General features: G+C 41.1%; 3 protein-coding genes across 5 annotated transcripts in view; 1 reads left to right on the top strand and 2 right to left on the bottom strand.

The window, feature by feature from the left end:
• Window positions 1–1,821, top strand: part of ppp2r2bb (protein phosphatase 2, regulatory subunit B, beta b) — a 51,051-nt gene extending 49,230 nt beyond the window's left edge. For all 3 annotated transcript variants that reach the window (XM_079486768.1, XM_079486769.1, XM_079486770.1), the window contains 2 exons: window positions 139–230; window positions 499–1,821. In XM_079486768.1, the coding sequence (XP_079342894.1) occupies window positions 139–230; window positions 499–778 (372 nt within the window). In that variant the 3' untranslated portion in view covers window positions 779–1,821. The remainder of the gene's footprint in view (window positions 1–138; window positions 231–498) is intronic.
• On the bottom strand, window positions 1,442–11,474 carry tcerg1b (transcription elongation regulator 1b (CA150)). Its single transcript, XM_079486767.1, has 20 exons — window positions 11,355–11,474; window positions 10,342–10,558; window positions 9,947–10,093; window positions 9,585–9,852; window positions 9,201–9,437; window positions 8,511–8,711; window positions 8,323–8,426; window positions 8,166–8,254; window positions 7,911–8,068; window positions 7,618–7,696; window positions 6,656–6,791; window positions 5,065–5,154; window positions 4,857–4,975; window positions 4,561–4,711; window positions 4,203–4,367; window positions 3,945–4,127; window positions 3,680–3,859; window positions 2,879–2,962; window positions 2,687–2,787; window positions 1,442–2,427 (listed from the first exon to the last, which is right to left on the bottom strand). The coding sequence occupies exons 1-20, from the start codon at window positions 11,399–11,401 to the stop codon at window positions 2,226–2,228; spliced, it is 2,958 nt and encodes a 985-aa protein (XP_079342893.1). The 5' UTR covers window positions 11,402–11,474; the 3' UTR covers window positions 1,442–2,225.
• Window positions 11,475–12,855: 1,381 nt separating this feature from the next.
• LOC306911466 (uncharacterized protein) lies at window positions 12,856–14,834 on the bottom strand. Its single transcript, XM_079486838.1, has 5 exons — window positions 14,532–14,834; window positions 13,870–14,103; window positions 13,603–13,770; window positions 13,197–13,362; window positions 12,856–13,059 (listed from the first exon to the last, which is right to left on the bottom strand). The coding sequence occupies exons 1-5, from the start codon at window positions 14,791–14,793 to the stop codon at window positions 12,987–12,989; spliced, it is 903 nt and encodes a 300-aa protein (XP_079342964.1). The 5' UTR covers window positions 14,794–14,834; the 3' UTR covers window positions 12,856–12,986.
• Window positions 14,835–14,949: the final 115 nt, after the last annotated feature.

Below are 14,949 nucleotides of genomic sequence, written 5' to 3'. Positions count from 1 at the left end.
CAAAAATCTAAGACAGCTGCCATCTACATGCACTATTGGAACCAGAACATTTTATAGTCACTGTTAAGAACTGAAACAGGATTTAAAACTAGGACTGAACCATACAAGCTTTCTAACTGATCTTGTGTACTCTTACAGGTCCACGACTACCTGAGAAGTAAACTGTGCTCTCTGTATGAGAATGACTGCATCTTTGACAAGTTTGAATGTGTCTGGAATGGGACGGACAGGTACAGAGACAATCATCAGATTTTGTTGATCACCATTCAGAACAGCCACAGTTTTACGGTGCAATGATATAACGCCAATAAACATGATATAAAACCAGTTTTAAACTCATATTTTTGTCTAAAATGAGTTATAGACAAAAGAAAATCATCTTATGTATTTTAAAAACCTTTCACTAGATATTGTGAATTTAAACTGTGTTGTGAAAAGCTGATTATCAGGACAGTCGTAAATGTAAACTACAACCAAATTTCCTCTTTTTCCCATTAGCGTCCTAATGACAGGCTCCTATAACAACTTCTTCCGGATGTTTGATCGAAACACTAAGCGCGACGTGACGCTGGAGGCCTCACGGGAGAACAGCAAACCCAGAGCCATCCTCAAGCCGCGCAAAGTCTGTGTCGGCGGGAAACGGCGCAAAGACGAGATCAGCGTGGACAGCCTGGACTTCAGCAAGAAGATCCTTCACACAGCTTGGCACCCCAGTGAGAACATCATCGCTGTGGCCGCCACCAACAACCTCTATATATTTCAGGACAAGGTCAACTAGCGTGTAGCTCGGATGTCTAAAGACTCGGCCTGTGGAAATCGGACTCCAAACAATGGACAGTTTCAAGAGAGCAAACTTTGCCTTCACAGCAGACTGTCTGTACTGCATTGAATCTTACTAAATGTACAACTTAAAGATGCATTTGTGCAAACAACGGACTGCTTTTAATTTAATGTTCTCCCTCGCTGTAGATTTTGGTGGTTACGCAGTAAAACGGGATCCTATAGGTTACTGAGGGCCCTTCCACGTGACTCATAGACTCAAAGGCACCCAAAGTCTTCAGGAAAGCTGTAGTTACCAGGAAACGATGTGCATTTTATTCCCCAAAACATTTAACCCTTAAAGGTACCGCCCACATATAATCTTGCTAATTGTCCTTGAATCATTGACTGTCAGAAGTCAAAGGCTTCGCTTTACCCAAAACTTTGTTAAAATTAGGATATTTAAGTGTCTTTTAATACAATTGAAGTTAAATTTAACCTTGGCCAAATGTTATAGCTTAAGATAACAATTTCGAGGACAGGCGAGTCACATTAGAGCCTTAAAAGTGTAGTACACCACAAAATGACAATTGTGTCATCATCTTCTCACCCTCTTGTCATTACAAACCCGTGTGACTTTCTTTCTTCAGCAGAACACGAAGATATTTCGAAGAATGTTGTTAACCAAACCCAACAGCGGTACCTACTGAATTGTTTTTGTGTCCATACAATAGAAGTGAATAGGTACCAGCATTCTTCACAATATCATCTTTGATGACAGAATTTTCCATTGTGGGTGAACTATACCTTTATGGAAGCAACAGTGTTCAGCCGCCGATGGCTATGATCATGCAGTAACTTGGTGTTGCCAGACTGCTGTGGCCAACTTTTATTAAGTATTTTTGTCCATGAAGGTGCATGCATCATTTCTGAATCCAGCTGTGGGTTCATTGATGCAACAAACATAGGAATGCTGTCAATGTAGCAAATGTCCTAACAGTATGCTTTTGTTCTAATTTTATAAAGAAAAATGGCAGAAAAATCATAATAAAAATGAGGATGAACAAGTTTAGTTTTCTTTAACTTTATAATCGGACAGAAAATGATCATAAAAACCAAACAAAAAAAAGAGTTGCATTTATTTCCAGTTACAAATACAGAAATATAGCAACGACCAAATCAAACCGCTTTAAGAAATATTTTACATAACCATCATGTACTGGATGGTGCACGAGTCGTTTAACGCACAATTTCCCATTATTGTTTAACAGCCTAGTGCAATTGATAATCCACATCAGTACCACAGGAGTGTGACATGTACAAACGCACCCATCTGATGATTGAATTTAATGGGTGAACAGGGAATCATCTAGCACAGTAGATAACACAGACGTTTCAGAGTAAGACAATGTCTTTAACACTGTGTGGTGATAACCGCAAGTCTGACTAGCTTAAGACCTTTGACCTCACTTCGTAGAGCGGCGGGTGGGCTCTGAGGCAGTTGGTGGTGGCGGTGGTCCTCTGCGGTCCAGGTCCTCGATATAGAACGTGATGAGTTTGCGGCGTTCCTCTGGGACACAGTCTAGGACCAGGTAACGTTTATCGTTCTGGAGGATATTCTCAATGTCCTTGAAGTGCTGGTCTGACTCCTGGACCAGCTTCCGTGATCTAAAGAAGAGAGAATGAAAGACAAAACTCATCATTGCATTTCAACCGAAAATCAATTCCGCTCCTTTGCTTGCCTCGTGTTATTCCAAACATGTCTGACTAGCGTTGTAGCGTAGAACAAAATACTTCTTAAGAATGTTTACAACACTAAATGACTGCATAGCATATGGAATAAAGTGATGACACGTTTAGGTTTTGCAACAACAAAGGGTGAGTAAATGATGTCGGATGTGGCATTCTCTTAACAAGAGCAACATACCGATACGTGATGAATTTCGTTTCCTTCAAGAGCGTTCTGAAGTCAGCTTTGGCTGTGATGTATTTGTCCTTTATATAATCTTCAAATTCTCGTTGTTTTTTCTAGACACGGAGGGAAATAAAGAGAAAGTCTGTATCATGATGATACAAAGATAAAATGAGCTTAATATAAAAAAGGAACAATTTCACTCACTCGGTCACTGCTGGAGAACTTGATGCAGCGTGGGTCATCTTTAATGATCTTCTTCACTTCTTTCCATGTGGTGGTCAGTGTGATCTATCAATAAACAGAGAGTAAGACCACATACAACTAATACTTCGGCAGACATAAACCCAGCACATATCACATGAAAGTAAAAAATCAGAGTTTTCCAGTAAATCTGAAATCAGCCAATAAACCTGAAATCAGCCAATAAACCAATAAAGTCTTTTCTCCGATGGTCTTATGGGATAGAAGTGTCCACTGGCTAGACAATTCAGCAGATACACATTCTCTACCTTTCAAACAGTGATTCATAATGATAAGTTCATTGACTCAGAAATGCATACTGGGTCCTCTAAAGTTGTTCATTTATAAACACACAATAAAGGGATAGTTTGCCCAAAATTTCATGTCATTTTATGTCATTTACTCGCCCTCAGATTGTTCCAAACCTGTATAAATGTCTTTGTTTTGCTAAAGACAATGGAAGATATTTGGAAGAATGTCAGTAAACAAACATATCTCATCCCCCATTGACTCCCTTAGTATTTCTTTTCTCTACTATGACAGTAAATGGGGGATGAGATTTGTTCGGTGACTGACATTCTTCAAAATATCTTCCTTTGTGTTCATCACAGAATTTTCATTTTTGGGGTGAACCAGGGATGGTTAAGTACACTAAAAGAACATGAAAATGAATCTCAAGTTTACCATCACTATGATCTATCTGCTTTTTGGCCTTCGGTACAACTTAAACTGATGTACTGTATTTGTCATGAACCCCAGCCTCACCATAGAGGTCTCGTCTAACAGCAGCCTGAAATGCTCCTTCTTCCTCTTAGTGAGAGCCTCCACATGCTCCTCAAACAATTTCTCCTTCTCGTGTCTCTCCAGCAGAGATGCCGACTCCCACCGGTGGTCCTTACGCAGACTGCGCCTCGTATCCGACCACGTAGCGTCCGTTGACTTGACCTATGTGCAAACACAAAACATGAAATCAAAACACAAACAGTAAAACGAAATGGCAAAAAAGTGAAACAAGTGTTCCAGCGCTGACCATATCCGACATGAGAGCTTTGAAGTGCTGGGTGGCCTCCTCACGTTTATGCTGCTCTCTCTCTCTGTCGATCTCTTTGGTCTGTTCGGATCGAGCTCTCTGCACCTCCCGCTCTCTCTCCCTCAGACTCGCCTCGATACGAGCCTGCCTCTCCAAGTCCTTCTCTTTTTCAGCGTCCACGCTCTACACAACACACGGGTTTGCGTCAAGAGAAAAGTACCGCTACTGGAGTATTCCATAGTATTGTGTTGGTCTAACCTTTGCCTGTTTCTCCACAAACTGTTTGTACAGTTCTTCTCTAGCAGCAGAGCTCTCCACGGCTTTGTAGCGCTGGTCGGTCTCCAGCTTGTCCTTTACTTTGCTCCAGCGTTGGGTGGTGTCCACATGGTGGTCCGACAGTAAATCAAAGAAGTCCTGCTTTACCTGCGGGCAGAAAGGAGAAACTGACAGATTGAAGGAATATTCGGCTTCGGCTCAAAAATATGTTTTGTGGTGTCGGTTATTTTTCTGTTTCTCTTTGTCTGATGATGCCAACTAAATGTAATTGGAAAAGCCCAAATCCAGCAAAACAAAAACAACAAAAAGCTACTTTTTCTGTGTGAGGCTACTAACAGACCTTCTCAACTTTACTCTTGGAATCTTCCTTGTCCTTCTTTCTCAGCGCGATCATGAACTCTGTGAACATGGCTTCTCTGTCCTTCATCTTGTCGATGGCTTTAAAGCGAGGATCCCTCACGTGTTTTGCTGCAAACTCGCTGAATGTGGTCCTACAAGTCAAATGGAGCATTATTAAATCTGTGGCTATACGTCCATCCAAATAATACGATTGGAATACGGCGGTACGTTTATCTGTTCACAGACTTTTAAACATTCAATGCCTGGTCAATACTTAAAAACAGTCCATCAACAGACCTGGTGTTAAGCTTGGCATCTTCCATCATCTTCTTGAAGTCATCTTTAGACTGCATGAGTTTGTTCTTCCTCTCCTTCCTCTCCTCTTCAGCACGGGTCTTCACATACTGATCAAACACCTGCTCAGACGGATTTGGGATGAATACACAAAGCCTTCTTGACAATAAGAGCTTCTACACTCCAGCCTGAAGGAAGCTGTATTACTCGCCTGTTTCCTTTCTTTAGGGTTGAGCAGCAGATATCGCGGGTCAAATACGATCTTGTGCAGCTCCTTGTCCCATGTGGAAAAGGCTGAAACCTGCAGGTGTGAAGTGAACAGACATATGACTTACAGAGAAACGGTTTATTCTAGAAATTAGACCTTAAACAGTATATGAAAAATGCAAGGCTTCACTTTTAAAATATAGAAATAACATCGGATATAATGTTCCAGGTTTAATTCAGGTTAAACTCCTGAAAGATGCTAAATGCTCCAGATCACCCTGAAAAATACTCGTTTTGAGATTGTATTTTTAGTAATGCACTTACAAAGGAAGTCTATGGAGCATCATAAAATGAGTTTGAAAGCAGAAATGTGGAGCTTGTTTAGTACAAAGATATGATTTTTAAGTTACATCAATCTTTCGTTGTACTGCATATAGCTAACCATCGGACTGAATCTTGTTACATTATACCTCCATTTTCTCCACTGTTTGTGCATTACAGCGAACTAAGCGTTGCAAATTTGAACCCAGAACATGTCATTAGGTATAGGAATAAAACACTGGTCTTTATCAGGCTTAATAAAGTCTCATAATTTCAACTGTCCCCCGATGGGGGGGATCAAACAACAGGCAAATAGTTTTCCACGTCAAAATCATCAAATACAATAGAAAGCACTTAAACACAAAATTCGTTGTAATATAAATTTCCTATGGCATTTAATAAAAAGATTATTTGGTCATATCATGCAACAATTAAACAAACAGACAGATTTTGAGATTCTAGTATACAGGTTTAGAGAAGGTACACTGCTGTCAGGTGGAGCTGGGCAGTATGACCATATATAAACCCTGCCACAGTAGACATGTGTTAACCGCAAGAGTGCTATAACATTTATATGGCTGTATATTCACAGCACATACACAAAACAACTTACATACACAATCTAATGCACACTAAATCTCTGACAAGCACTTGCGATTAAGAGTTTTATGACTATTTCATGGTTAGGTTTTTTGGAAGTGGGATCTTTGATGCAACTTGGCTGATTTTAGTACATCATTCAAGCACAAAATGAATGTGCTATTTTAACATTGACTTATGAATTTATATTTAGGAACTCAATTTATACGTTTTAAGTGCATTTACTAACTTTTCGCACTTTATACATTGTGTTGCTGTATATTGGGGGCAGAAAGCTGTCAGAACCTTAATAATTTTTGTTCTGAATATGACTGGAGGCATTACGGTTGAAGGCGAATAATTCATGACAGAATTTTAATTCTTGGGTGAACTGACCCTTTAAAAACCAAACATATTACAAGTGTGTCATCTTTATTACACACTTTTGGACTATTCAAACTTTCGGTCATACTGGCCACTCACCCAAAGCACAAATGATCTAACACAACCTCAGAGCAGTTCACAGGTAAGAAAGTGACAGACAACAGAGAAGAACTGAAGCTGTAATCATAATAATACTGAATGATAGCGACAAGAATGAACTTAAGATTGTACCTTGGTGGGCTTCCATTCAGATTTATGTGTCTAACATTACAGAGCTGCTTAGAGAATTGCGTTGGATTCAAGTGTTTTACCCCTCTCTCCAGCAGCATGTCCCTGAACTGGTTCATTCGGGCCTCCAGGGGCACCAGAGCCCGATCGCGAGCGGCCTTCAGCTCGGCCTCCACAGCCGCATCTTTTCCTGCGTCAGCCTCCTTCACATCGTCCTTCCTGTAAAGTAGAGGACAACAGAATAAGAAAAACATTCTTGAATGTAGCTGCACTTCTTTTGGGGTAGATTCTCTTACCCCCTTTTCTTTTTGTAGAACCTGAAGTTTCAATTAAGTTACACAAAATATTTGAATAGGAGATGGTTTGTTCGCACGAAATCTATGATTTGGGATATATTTTTATATATATTGTCCTTGCAATAACTGACAGTTTAGCGTTTTGAAATGACAGAGATACGAGCATCACCCCATTTTTCCTTTCTGTTCTTGAAACCACATCCTCAAACCTGTATCACACATCAATAGACATCAATGAGGAGCTGAAGTTCACTGGGGTTTTCCTAATGGAGGCTAGAGAGAGGTCAAACAAGGTGGGTTACCTTGGAGGCCCACGTTGACATCACCAGAGCTTAGAAGCGTTCCCTGAAAAATAGTCCCCAGTGCAACAGGCCCACTGTTTGGGGTCAGGGGAAGGCAGGCGTGAAGGGCACTGATGGGAAACAGTGACTGATTTGATTTGGTAAACGATATGGAGTCACCACTTTTAACAGACCTAAACTAAAGATTACCACAGCTAAGAAAAGTTAGCAATGGGTGCATTTTGGTAAAGAAAATGCCGCCGATGATTTCGTTAACTGACATTTAATGGTCAAATCAACTTATGTTCTGCTGAGGGTACGTGTGGAAGCAGTTCTACGTCCATTTTCTTCAAATGACTATAAAGAGAAATCAAATGCAGCTTCTTGATTCATCTGCATGATAAAACAACTAGGTGCTCTGCAAGGGTGAGTGTTAGGCCCGTTTTGATTGCTTGGTTTGGTACTTACTTTCTCTTTTTAGCCTTAGAAGGCTCATCTTCAAGTGTATCCTCTGCTGCATCAAACTCTGAAACCTCTTTGCCGATTCCTGCCGAATAAATCATGTTTTATATACATATGTAATGATTAAAACAATGTGATTTTGTTTCCTGCAAATAAATGCGAGTCGTACTCGTGCGTGATCAACTTACATTGGCATTGCATTGCTTTAATGTTGTGGGTGGTTGCTACCTAGCCTATTTTTTCGAGATTCATTATATCCTAAAGTGCAAATCACAAAAAGGTATTATAGAGACCCTCACCTATCTTCTTGTCATCTTGACCCCTTTTGTGGCGGGGTTCTTGAAGATGTTTGTCCACATCAGAACGGCCAACCAGCTCCTCGGGTCTGTCCCACATGGAGTGTCTTGTAGTTGGGTTGTAGAAAAACACTCGATCATCCCCAGTCCAGACCACACACCTAAACACAAACGTGTTACTGCAAACTCTGTATCAGGGATTGCATTCAAAATACATCACATGATCACACATTAAATAGGGAAAGGGAAGAAGCTCACCAGGGAGTACCAGGAATTGGGTTTGTGGCTATAGGTCTGGCTTTCTGTGCTACTTTTTCCTCTTCTGTCATCTCTTCCTCTCTGAGAAACTAAACAAACAACAGAATAAATAACATTTCATAAACGCTAGAAGACTAAGCGGCGGAGAGTTCTGTACCACTTTGGATTCGACGAAACTGTCAACTTTGCCTCTCATGACAATATCCCTAGACTCTGAACCAACACCAATCTGTCCATCTTTAGCCCGGTCACTCTCTCTATCTGCTCAGACAAAAACAGTCATGGTTATTAAAATGACACTAATGCATCAGCCACATGCAGGCTTGAGATATTGAGCTGGCATACCCCGCTCTCTTAGTTCATGTGGTTTCTCCCAGGTAGACTCCAGAGTGCGATTGTTGTAATAGTAAGTCTTTCCATCGATTGTTTTGTACTCTGTCCATTCAGGAAGAGGAAGTGCTCCAGCTAGAGAAGCAGGAGTTGCAGTGATGGCCAACTGTGGGTGCATCATGGGTACCAAAGGATGGCCCATGCCTGGCAGGACACCTAAAACACAAAATAAATATGCAGTCATATCCACGGATGAAGATCATGAATGTACTACTTTGTCTGCTCTCAAGTCTACATACAGTACAAGGGCGCCATCTACTGGTTACATAATTTTCACACATTTCTGTTTTATTACTCGCATGCAGAAATTACAAGCTACTGGCAACGCTGAGCTCAAATCAGTTAAACATAAGAGTTACTATGAGTCGACCAAAACTTCTACTACATTTCATTATTTTTGTCTTATGACTAATACTGTTCTCACGAACCAAGTTCTAGATGTAGTCGCCCATCATCTCTTCCTCCCACCTTCCCTGTGCTACAGAAACACTGGTCCAGTGTTTCTTTATTTGCAATATAACTATATATATCGCCATTAATGATATAAGCTCAAAATTGACTAGAGCTAAATATACACGGAAACATTGACGCTACATAGATATTACCACAATAATTAGCACCACAGAATTAGCAATAATTACATACCAGGCAGTGGGATGTGCATGCCAGGTAGAGGCACTCTGAATGGTGGCACCATGACCGGGGGGAATGCTGGGATTGTGGCAGGTGGCTGGGCCATGGGCATGCCTGGAGGGAGACTCTGAGGCAACAGCGGCATAGTCTGCACAGCTGTGACAGTAGGAACACTGACCACAGCAACAGGGGTAACGCCAATGCTAGCAGGAGGGGTGGAGGCCATTGGAGGCATTTCAGAAACAGACGCTGCAGGAGAAAATGGAATAATTAGCACATTTATATAAACTACGAGCGGAACTGGGTTGAGGCATCACTCAAACTAGGGATGCTAAAATGACATCGCTACATTAAAATGTGTCCGTGATCGGACCCTCCTCTGTACGTAATACTCACTGGTGGATGGCTGGGAACCAGCAGGGGTCGGGCTGGTGCTGGGGTTAGGGCTGGTACTGAGGGTGTGGGTGGGGGATAAGCACTGAGTTGACACTTGACCAGGCGCAGTTGTGCTACTGCTAGTTGCAGAGATAGTGGTGTTTGGAGATGCCGAAGTGCCTCCAGACTGGCCTGCCATCAGAGGATGGAGCTCCGACTGCTGGATGATCTTTACTCCCTCTGGTTTGGTCCACGCTGACTGCCGTGTTCGGGCGTTGTAGTAATACACCTTAAAGAGTCAAGAAGAAAGGTTGCTTGGCGTGCAGGCAGAATAAAAGTTTAAGATAAAATGCCCAGCAAATCCAAAATGGGTTTTTACATACCTTTCCTTCTGGCGTGTTGTTCTCTACCCAGATTTCATCACTGGGCAAACTTGACATAGCCCCAGAACCCGGAGGCATTCCGGGGGGAAAGATCATACCAGGAGGAGGGGGCATGTTACCCATGGGCGGAGGCATAAACTGTGGCCTCTGAAGAAAAAAAGACCGATATTGAGACTGCTTTCATCTATCGCTGGATCCTGTTTGAATTTATAACGTGGTTACAACGTTTACAATTAATTCAGCAAATTTCCAGGTTAGGTTATTGATACTAAGGAAACCATAGTTCCATAACGATATTAAAGGCTCCAACCCATGACAAAAAACCCTATGTGCTTCGATCATATAGACATCGGTCATGTACTGGGGGTATTTGTACTCATCATCACAGTATATACCTGCAGGTGTGGGGGAGGCAAAGCTCCAGGTGGGGCTATAGGTGGCATACTGGTATCAAACGGTGGTCGTCCAAAAGGGGGTCTGGGGGGCGGCGGGGGTCCTCTCATCATGCCGAATGGTGGAGGTGGGGGTCGTAGTAACGGAGGGGGTCCTCGTAACACTGTGCTGGGAGGTGGGGCAGGGCCATGGAAACGTATGGCCTGCTGCAACGCCATCCTGACGATAAGAACATGTTAAATTATAATTTTAAGCAAATTATTTATTGGATTAAAAAGAAAAACTAACGTTCGGGTTGTTTGTTTTATACAATTATACTGCTAAACCAAAGAAGTACACAGTGATGGCGTCAGTATTGCAAATGCATTTATATACACAATGATACTGCTTCATTACCATTCTGGTGTATCATGGCATGTACATGGTACTACAATACTTTTAAACCTTACAATATTTTTTTAACGTGGCCAAATTATTTAGCTTAAGAACAAATAATAATTGCACGTAAATCAGTTTTCACAATTGGATGTAGGGGCTAACGTTGGCTAGCAAAACACGTCAGCAATAGAGAACACTTGAACATTATGTCTATATATTGATCGTCTATATATTAAAAGGTTGGTCTGTACCGTTACTTTGTCTAAATGCAAACTATTAGAACAAATAAATAAAAAGAGCGCACGCATATGACGACTGTGAGCGATCATGCTAGGAAACAAGCTAACTATGCTAACCAGTGCATTGTAGGATCTCAGCGCAAGTTATCTTAACACAATAAAACCACGCGTCCATTATAACGCTTTGTAAACAGTAAACGTGTGCAACTAAACTCAAATGTTTCCGGTTATTCATATTGTCCAAGTTACACAGCAAAACTTGACTGGACGTTGGAGGACGTTCATCATAGTTCTCGTTGCGTCGTGCGCGTGCAACGTTGACGTGCGAACTTGTAAAATGCCTTCTGCGTATTCCACACGCAACAGAATCACGATGAAACGTCTTCATGCGCTTGTACCTGTTCTCCCCAAGTCCAGCGCTCTCTCCATCTATGTTCTCCGCCATCACTCTACCAACTACATACACAACAGCTCAACTTCCTGGAAGTGCGACACGTTCCCTCCCACTTCCCTTTCACATTATTGGCTGGATTTACTGGTAAATTATAATCTCAGAATGTCGCTTTTCAGACACTTTGAGATCAATATTCAGTCAGCTCAATCGGAAATATCTACTTGTAACTCAACAGTCATTTATTTGCCTTACGTTTTATTCGGTTTAATGCGGCGCCCATTCGCTGTTGACATCAAAGTACCGCGAGAGCAGTTCCAACGCACTGGTTTTCGAATCTTCTCGCGGTACTTTGATGTCATTAACGAATTAGCCTGCGCGGCGCTGCATGAACACGTTTAGTAATTCCAGTGCCAAAGAAATGACGTATGTTTGTATGCTAATCCCGGATTTTAAGCATTTAAAGAAACGTCGGATTCCATCGTGCTTTAGTCTTTAGGTCAGTGGTTTTCAACCGTGGGGCCGTGGCCCACAAGGGTCAAGGGGGCCCCAGCTGACTTCCATGGGGCCTCAGGATGACTAATAATTTAAAATGAGACAAAATGAGCATTGAGATACATTTTAAAACAACTAAAAACCAAGATATTTTTCATGACTTATTTATTTATATATTTGAAATATTTGATTGGGTAGAAATGAGTTTTTGTGAGCGGAAGGGGGGGCCTTTGAATATTGTTGAATACAGTGTGGGGCCTTGGAGTAAAAAAGTTAAAGAACCCCTGCTATAATCGCGCACGTATGCACTATTCTACGCCAGGAGTGCGTTCATATTAAAAATTCTCAACAAAGAAGTACACTGTATTGAAGTACTCGGACTTTTGAACCGAACATATGAAGTGTGGAGACTTCTTCACACACTAGTGGAAGGGAAGCGGGACGACCAACGCTGCTCAAACAAAACTCTACTACAGAGTGGTTTCAATCTTTTTGTCTTGAAATATTGCAACACTGCAATTCTCCCATCAGACATAAATACTATTAATCTGCACTGTAACTCTATTAACTGCATCTACTCATCCGTTGCACTGTAACTTCAATAACTGCATTAACTAATCTACTGCACTGTAACCTTATTAACTACATTTACTCATCTTCTGGACTGCAACTTATTAACTGCATTAACACCTCAGCCAATCATATAATTGTCGGCGTTATGTGTTTGGCTAAAGATTGCAGGCTTTCATCTAGTGTCTTTTATAACGCAGTTATGACGCAATTAACAGGCGACCCCCATGGTCCGTGTCCTTAGTTAAAATAGTGATTTTCTCACAATTTACAAATAGTTGAAAACATTTGAGACAATGCAAGTACTCAACTAAACAATATTTACAACGCTGGCCTAGTGATTTTCGGATATTTTACTGCAAAATTTTTACATATTGTGCCTTTAAAGTAAATGAATCCTACTCTTAGTTTTTTTCAATGTATGACCAACATACACGCTATTTCAGCAATTCAGCACAATTTATTTCTCAAAGACAGTTTAGAATACCATTAAATACACCACAAGCTTAATATGCATCACATTCTCTAGTGGCTTTTCATCCAATTACAGCAATAGACACAGATGTTACAGTCTTCATTCAGGGGCAATGTGTTTATCCTCTTCAAAGAATGGCAACTGGCAACAACAGCCTGACCCTGGAATGACTCTGTAAAGGAAATACATTTAAAATGATCCATATTTGAACTTCCGCATTACTCATTGCTTCTCATTTATCATTCTATTTCGTTACATACATTACAAAAAACCAATCCCACTTGGATTCAAGGGGATATTAAAGCTTACACTGATGGGTTGAACTGGGGTCCTCTTATGTAATAGTGTGGATAGGCAGTAAAGTAAAAACCACAGAGAAAACTGCCTGTGGGTATTCTTGATTCTGGTGGGTAGAGATGGGAATGGCCGGGCATTGGAACATCTTGCTGCACCTCCATGGCCTGGTTAATGTTGGCTGTATTGTGAATGTTTCATGAATTTTAGTATGGAACGTAACATTGCTTCACGGACATGTAATAATTCATGAATTCATAATAATTGAATTATTCATAAGTGTTACTTGGCCACAGTAAAAATATATTTTCATACATTCAACTTTTAATAGGATTTCGATATAAATTTAAGTGACACGAACATTTAAAGGGCATTCACTCATTCCTTATCAGAGAAAAAATACGAAGAATTTGCGCCAAACCTGAAGTGTGTCGTCTGCTCTGGTCTACTACGTTGGTTTCTTTGACGTATGTTTGGGGCACTGAATTCTGTACAGATGTTACTCTGGAGGGTAAAGAGGTTCGGTAGGTAGGGACGGCAGGTGGCTTTCCTGGACAATGACTCTTCTTTCTAGGTTGAAAGATCCATTCTAAGTTAATAAAGAACAATGGGAAAATAAATGAAAACAATGACATCTCTACATTTTGTTTCTATTTATGTCCATTTTTAGACTGCCTCCACAGCTAACCTGGGTACATCTGCCTGTGTTGTGCTTGGATTCTATGTGCTTCATCAAAGTACGGCTTCTTCTGATCTTCAGACAGCTTTTTCCATTCTAACCCCAGCAGGACACTGATTTGGGTCATGTCGGCTTTGGGGTTGGCCTTGGAAAAGATGGGCCGTTGCATCTTTGACCACACCATGAAGGCATTCATTGGCCTTTTGACTTTCTTCCGCTGGTTCTCATCTGTTTTCTGATCGACTAAAGATAAATTCTTATATCCTTATATAATCCGAAACTGAATGAATTATTATTAGAGTAATGAAAAGATAGGTCTCATCTTTCATTTAAGTAAGCGATACAGTGTGTCTTGTATCACAGTGAAGGGGCTTATTTCGAGATAACAGCCGGCTGCTTGTGCATTATCCCGCTTATTACACGGCTTCTTGCCAAATGAGATAAAACTTTACATAAAATGTGAATGTGAAAACCAAGCATTTCAACGAGCCGTGTAATAATAAAAAGTAATTCCCTTGTGTTCCAGAAAGTACGCTTGCACCTGTTTGAAACACGACTTTTTGTGAACTGTCACTTTAAATTTAAAACACGCGTCATGTTCGCAATTGAATGCACCCTTTTTGTTTACAAAAACAATACAAGTGAGACGTCCTGACAAATCTTTGAACTACCTGTCTGAGCTTGAACCAAAGGAACAGTAGGAAATTCAACATTGTCACCCGCATCCCTCTTTTCACTCCAACTGTCCTGCGTCAGAAACGTGTCGCTTGCGTTGTACTTTTCACAACCATAACCGCTGCCGTCGTGTTGTTTTATGACGGCACTGGTCCCGACACGACGATCGGATTTCTTCACATTATTTTCCAGCGTCTCGGCTGTCCCTCGTTCAGTGTAGTACATGGCCAAAGCCCTCTTTTTGGGAGGTCTGTCCATTTGCCGCAACTCTGCAATAGTAACGGCAGTTATGACGCGCGAGCTCCGAGAGAAAACAAAAACAAACAAGAGCACGAGATCTCTTCAATATCCCGGAATGAGTTAAACTCTTATTGTTTTTATAAAGTTAATATGGTCAGTAATCTATGAAGGATG

Source organism: Barbatula barbatula, assembly GCF_947034865.1.
Source record: "Barbatula barbatula genome assembly, chromosome: 22".
NCBI lineage: Eukaryota > Metazoa > Chordata > Actinopteri > Cypriniformes > Nemacheilidae > Barbatula > Barbatula barbatula.
Note: the sequence above shows the minus strand (reverse complement) of the source record. Positions and strands in the feature narration are given on the sequence as shown.

Excerpts from the sequence above, each read along its gene's own strand:
- tcerg1b (XM_079486767.1), bottom strand. The coding sequence starts at position 11,401 with ATGGCGGAGAACATAGATGGAGAGAGCGCTGGACTTGGGGAGAACAG. Across the intron at positions 4,712-4,856 it reads GATGCCAAGCTTAACACCAG|GACCACATTCAGCGAGTTTG; the intron begins GTCTGTTGATGG and ends TTTGACTTGTAG. Across the intron at positions 4,368-4,560 it reads CCAAGAGTAAAGTTGAGAAG|GTAAAGCAGGACTTCTTTGA; the intron begins GTCTGTTAGTAG and ends TTCTGCCCGCAG.
- LOC306911466 (XM_079486838.1), bottom strand. The coding sequence starts at position 14,793 with ATGGACAGACCTCCCAAAAAGAGGGCTTTGGCCATGTACTACACTGAA. Across the intron at positions 14,104-14,531 it reads TTTGGTTCAAGCTCAGACAG|TCGATCAGAAAACAGATGAG; the intron begins GTAGTTCAAAGA and ends ATTTATCTTTAG. Across the intron at positions 13,771-13,869 it reads ACACAGGCAGATGTACCCAG|AATGGATCTTTCAACCTAGA; the intron begins GTTAGCTGTGGA and ends TTATTAACTTAG.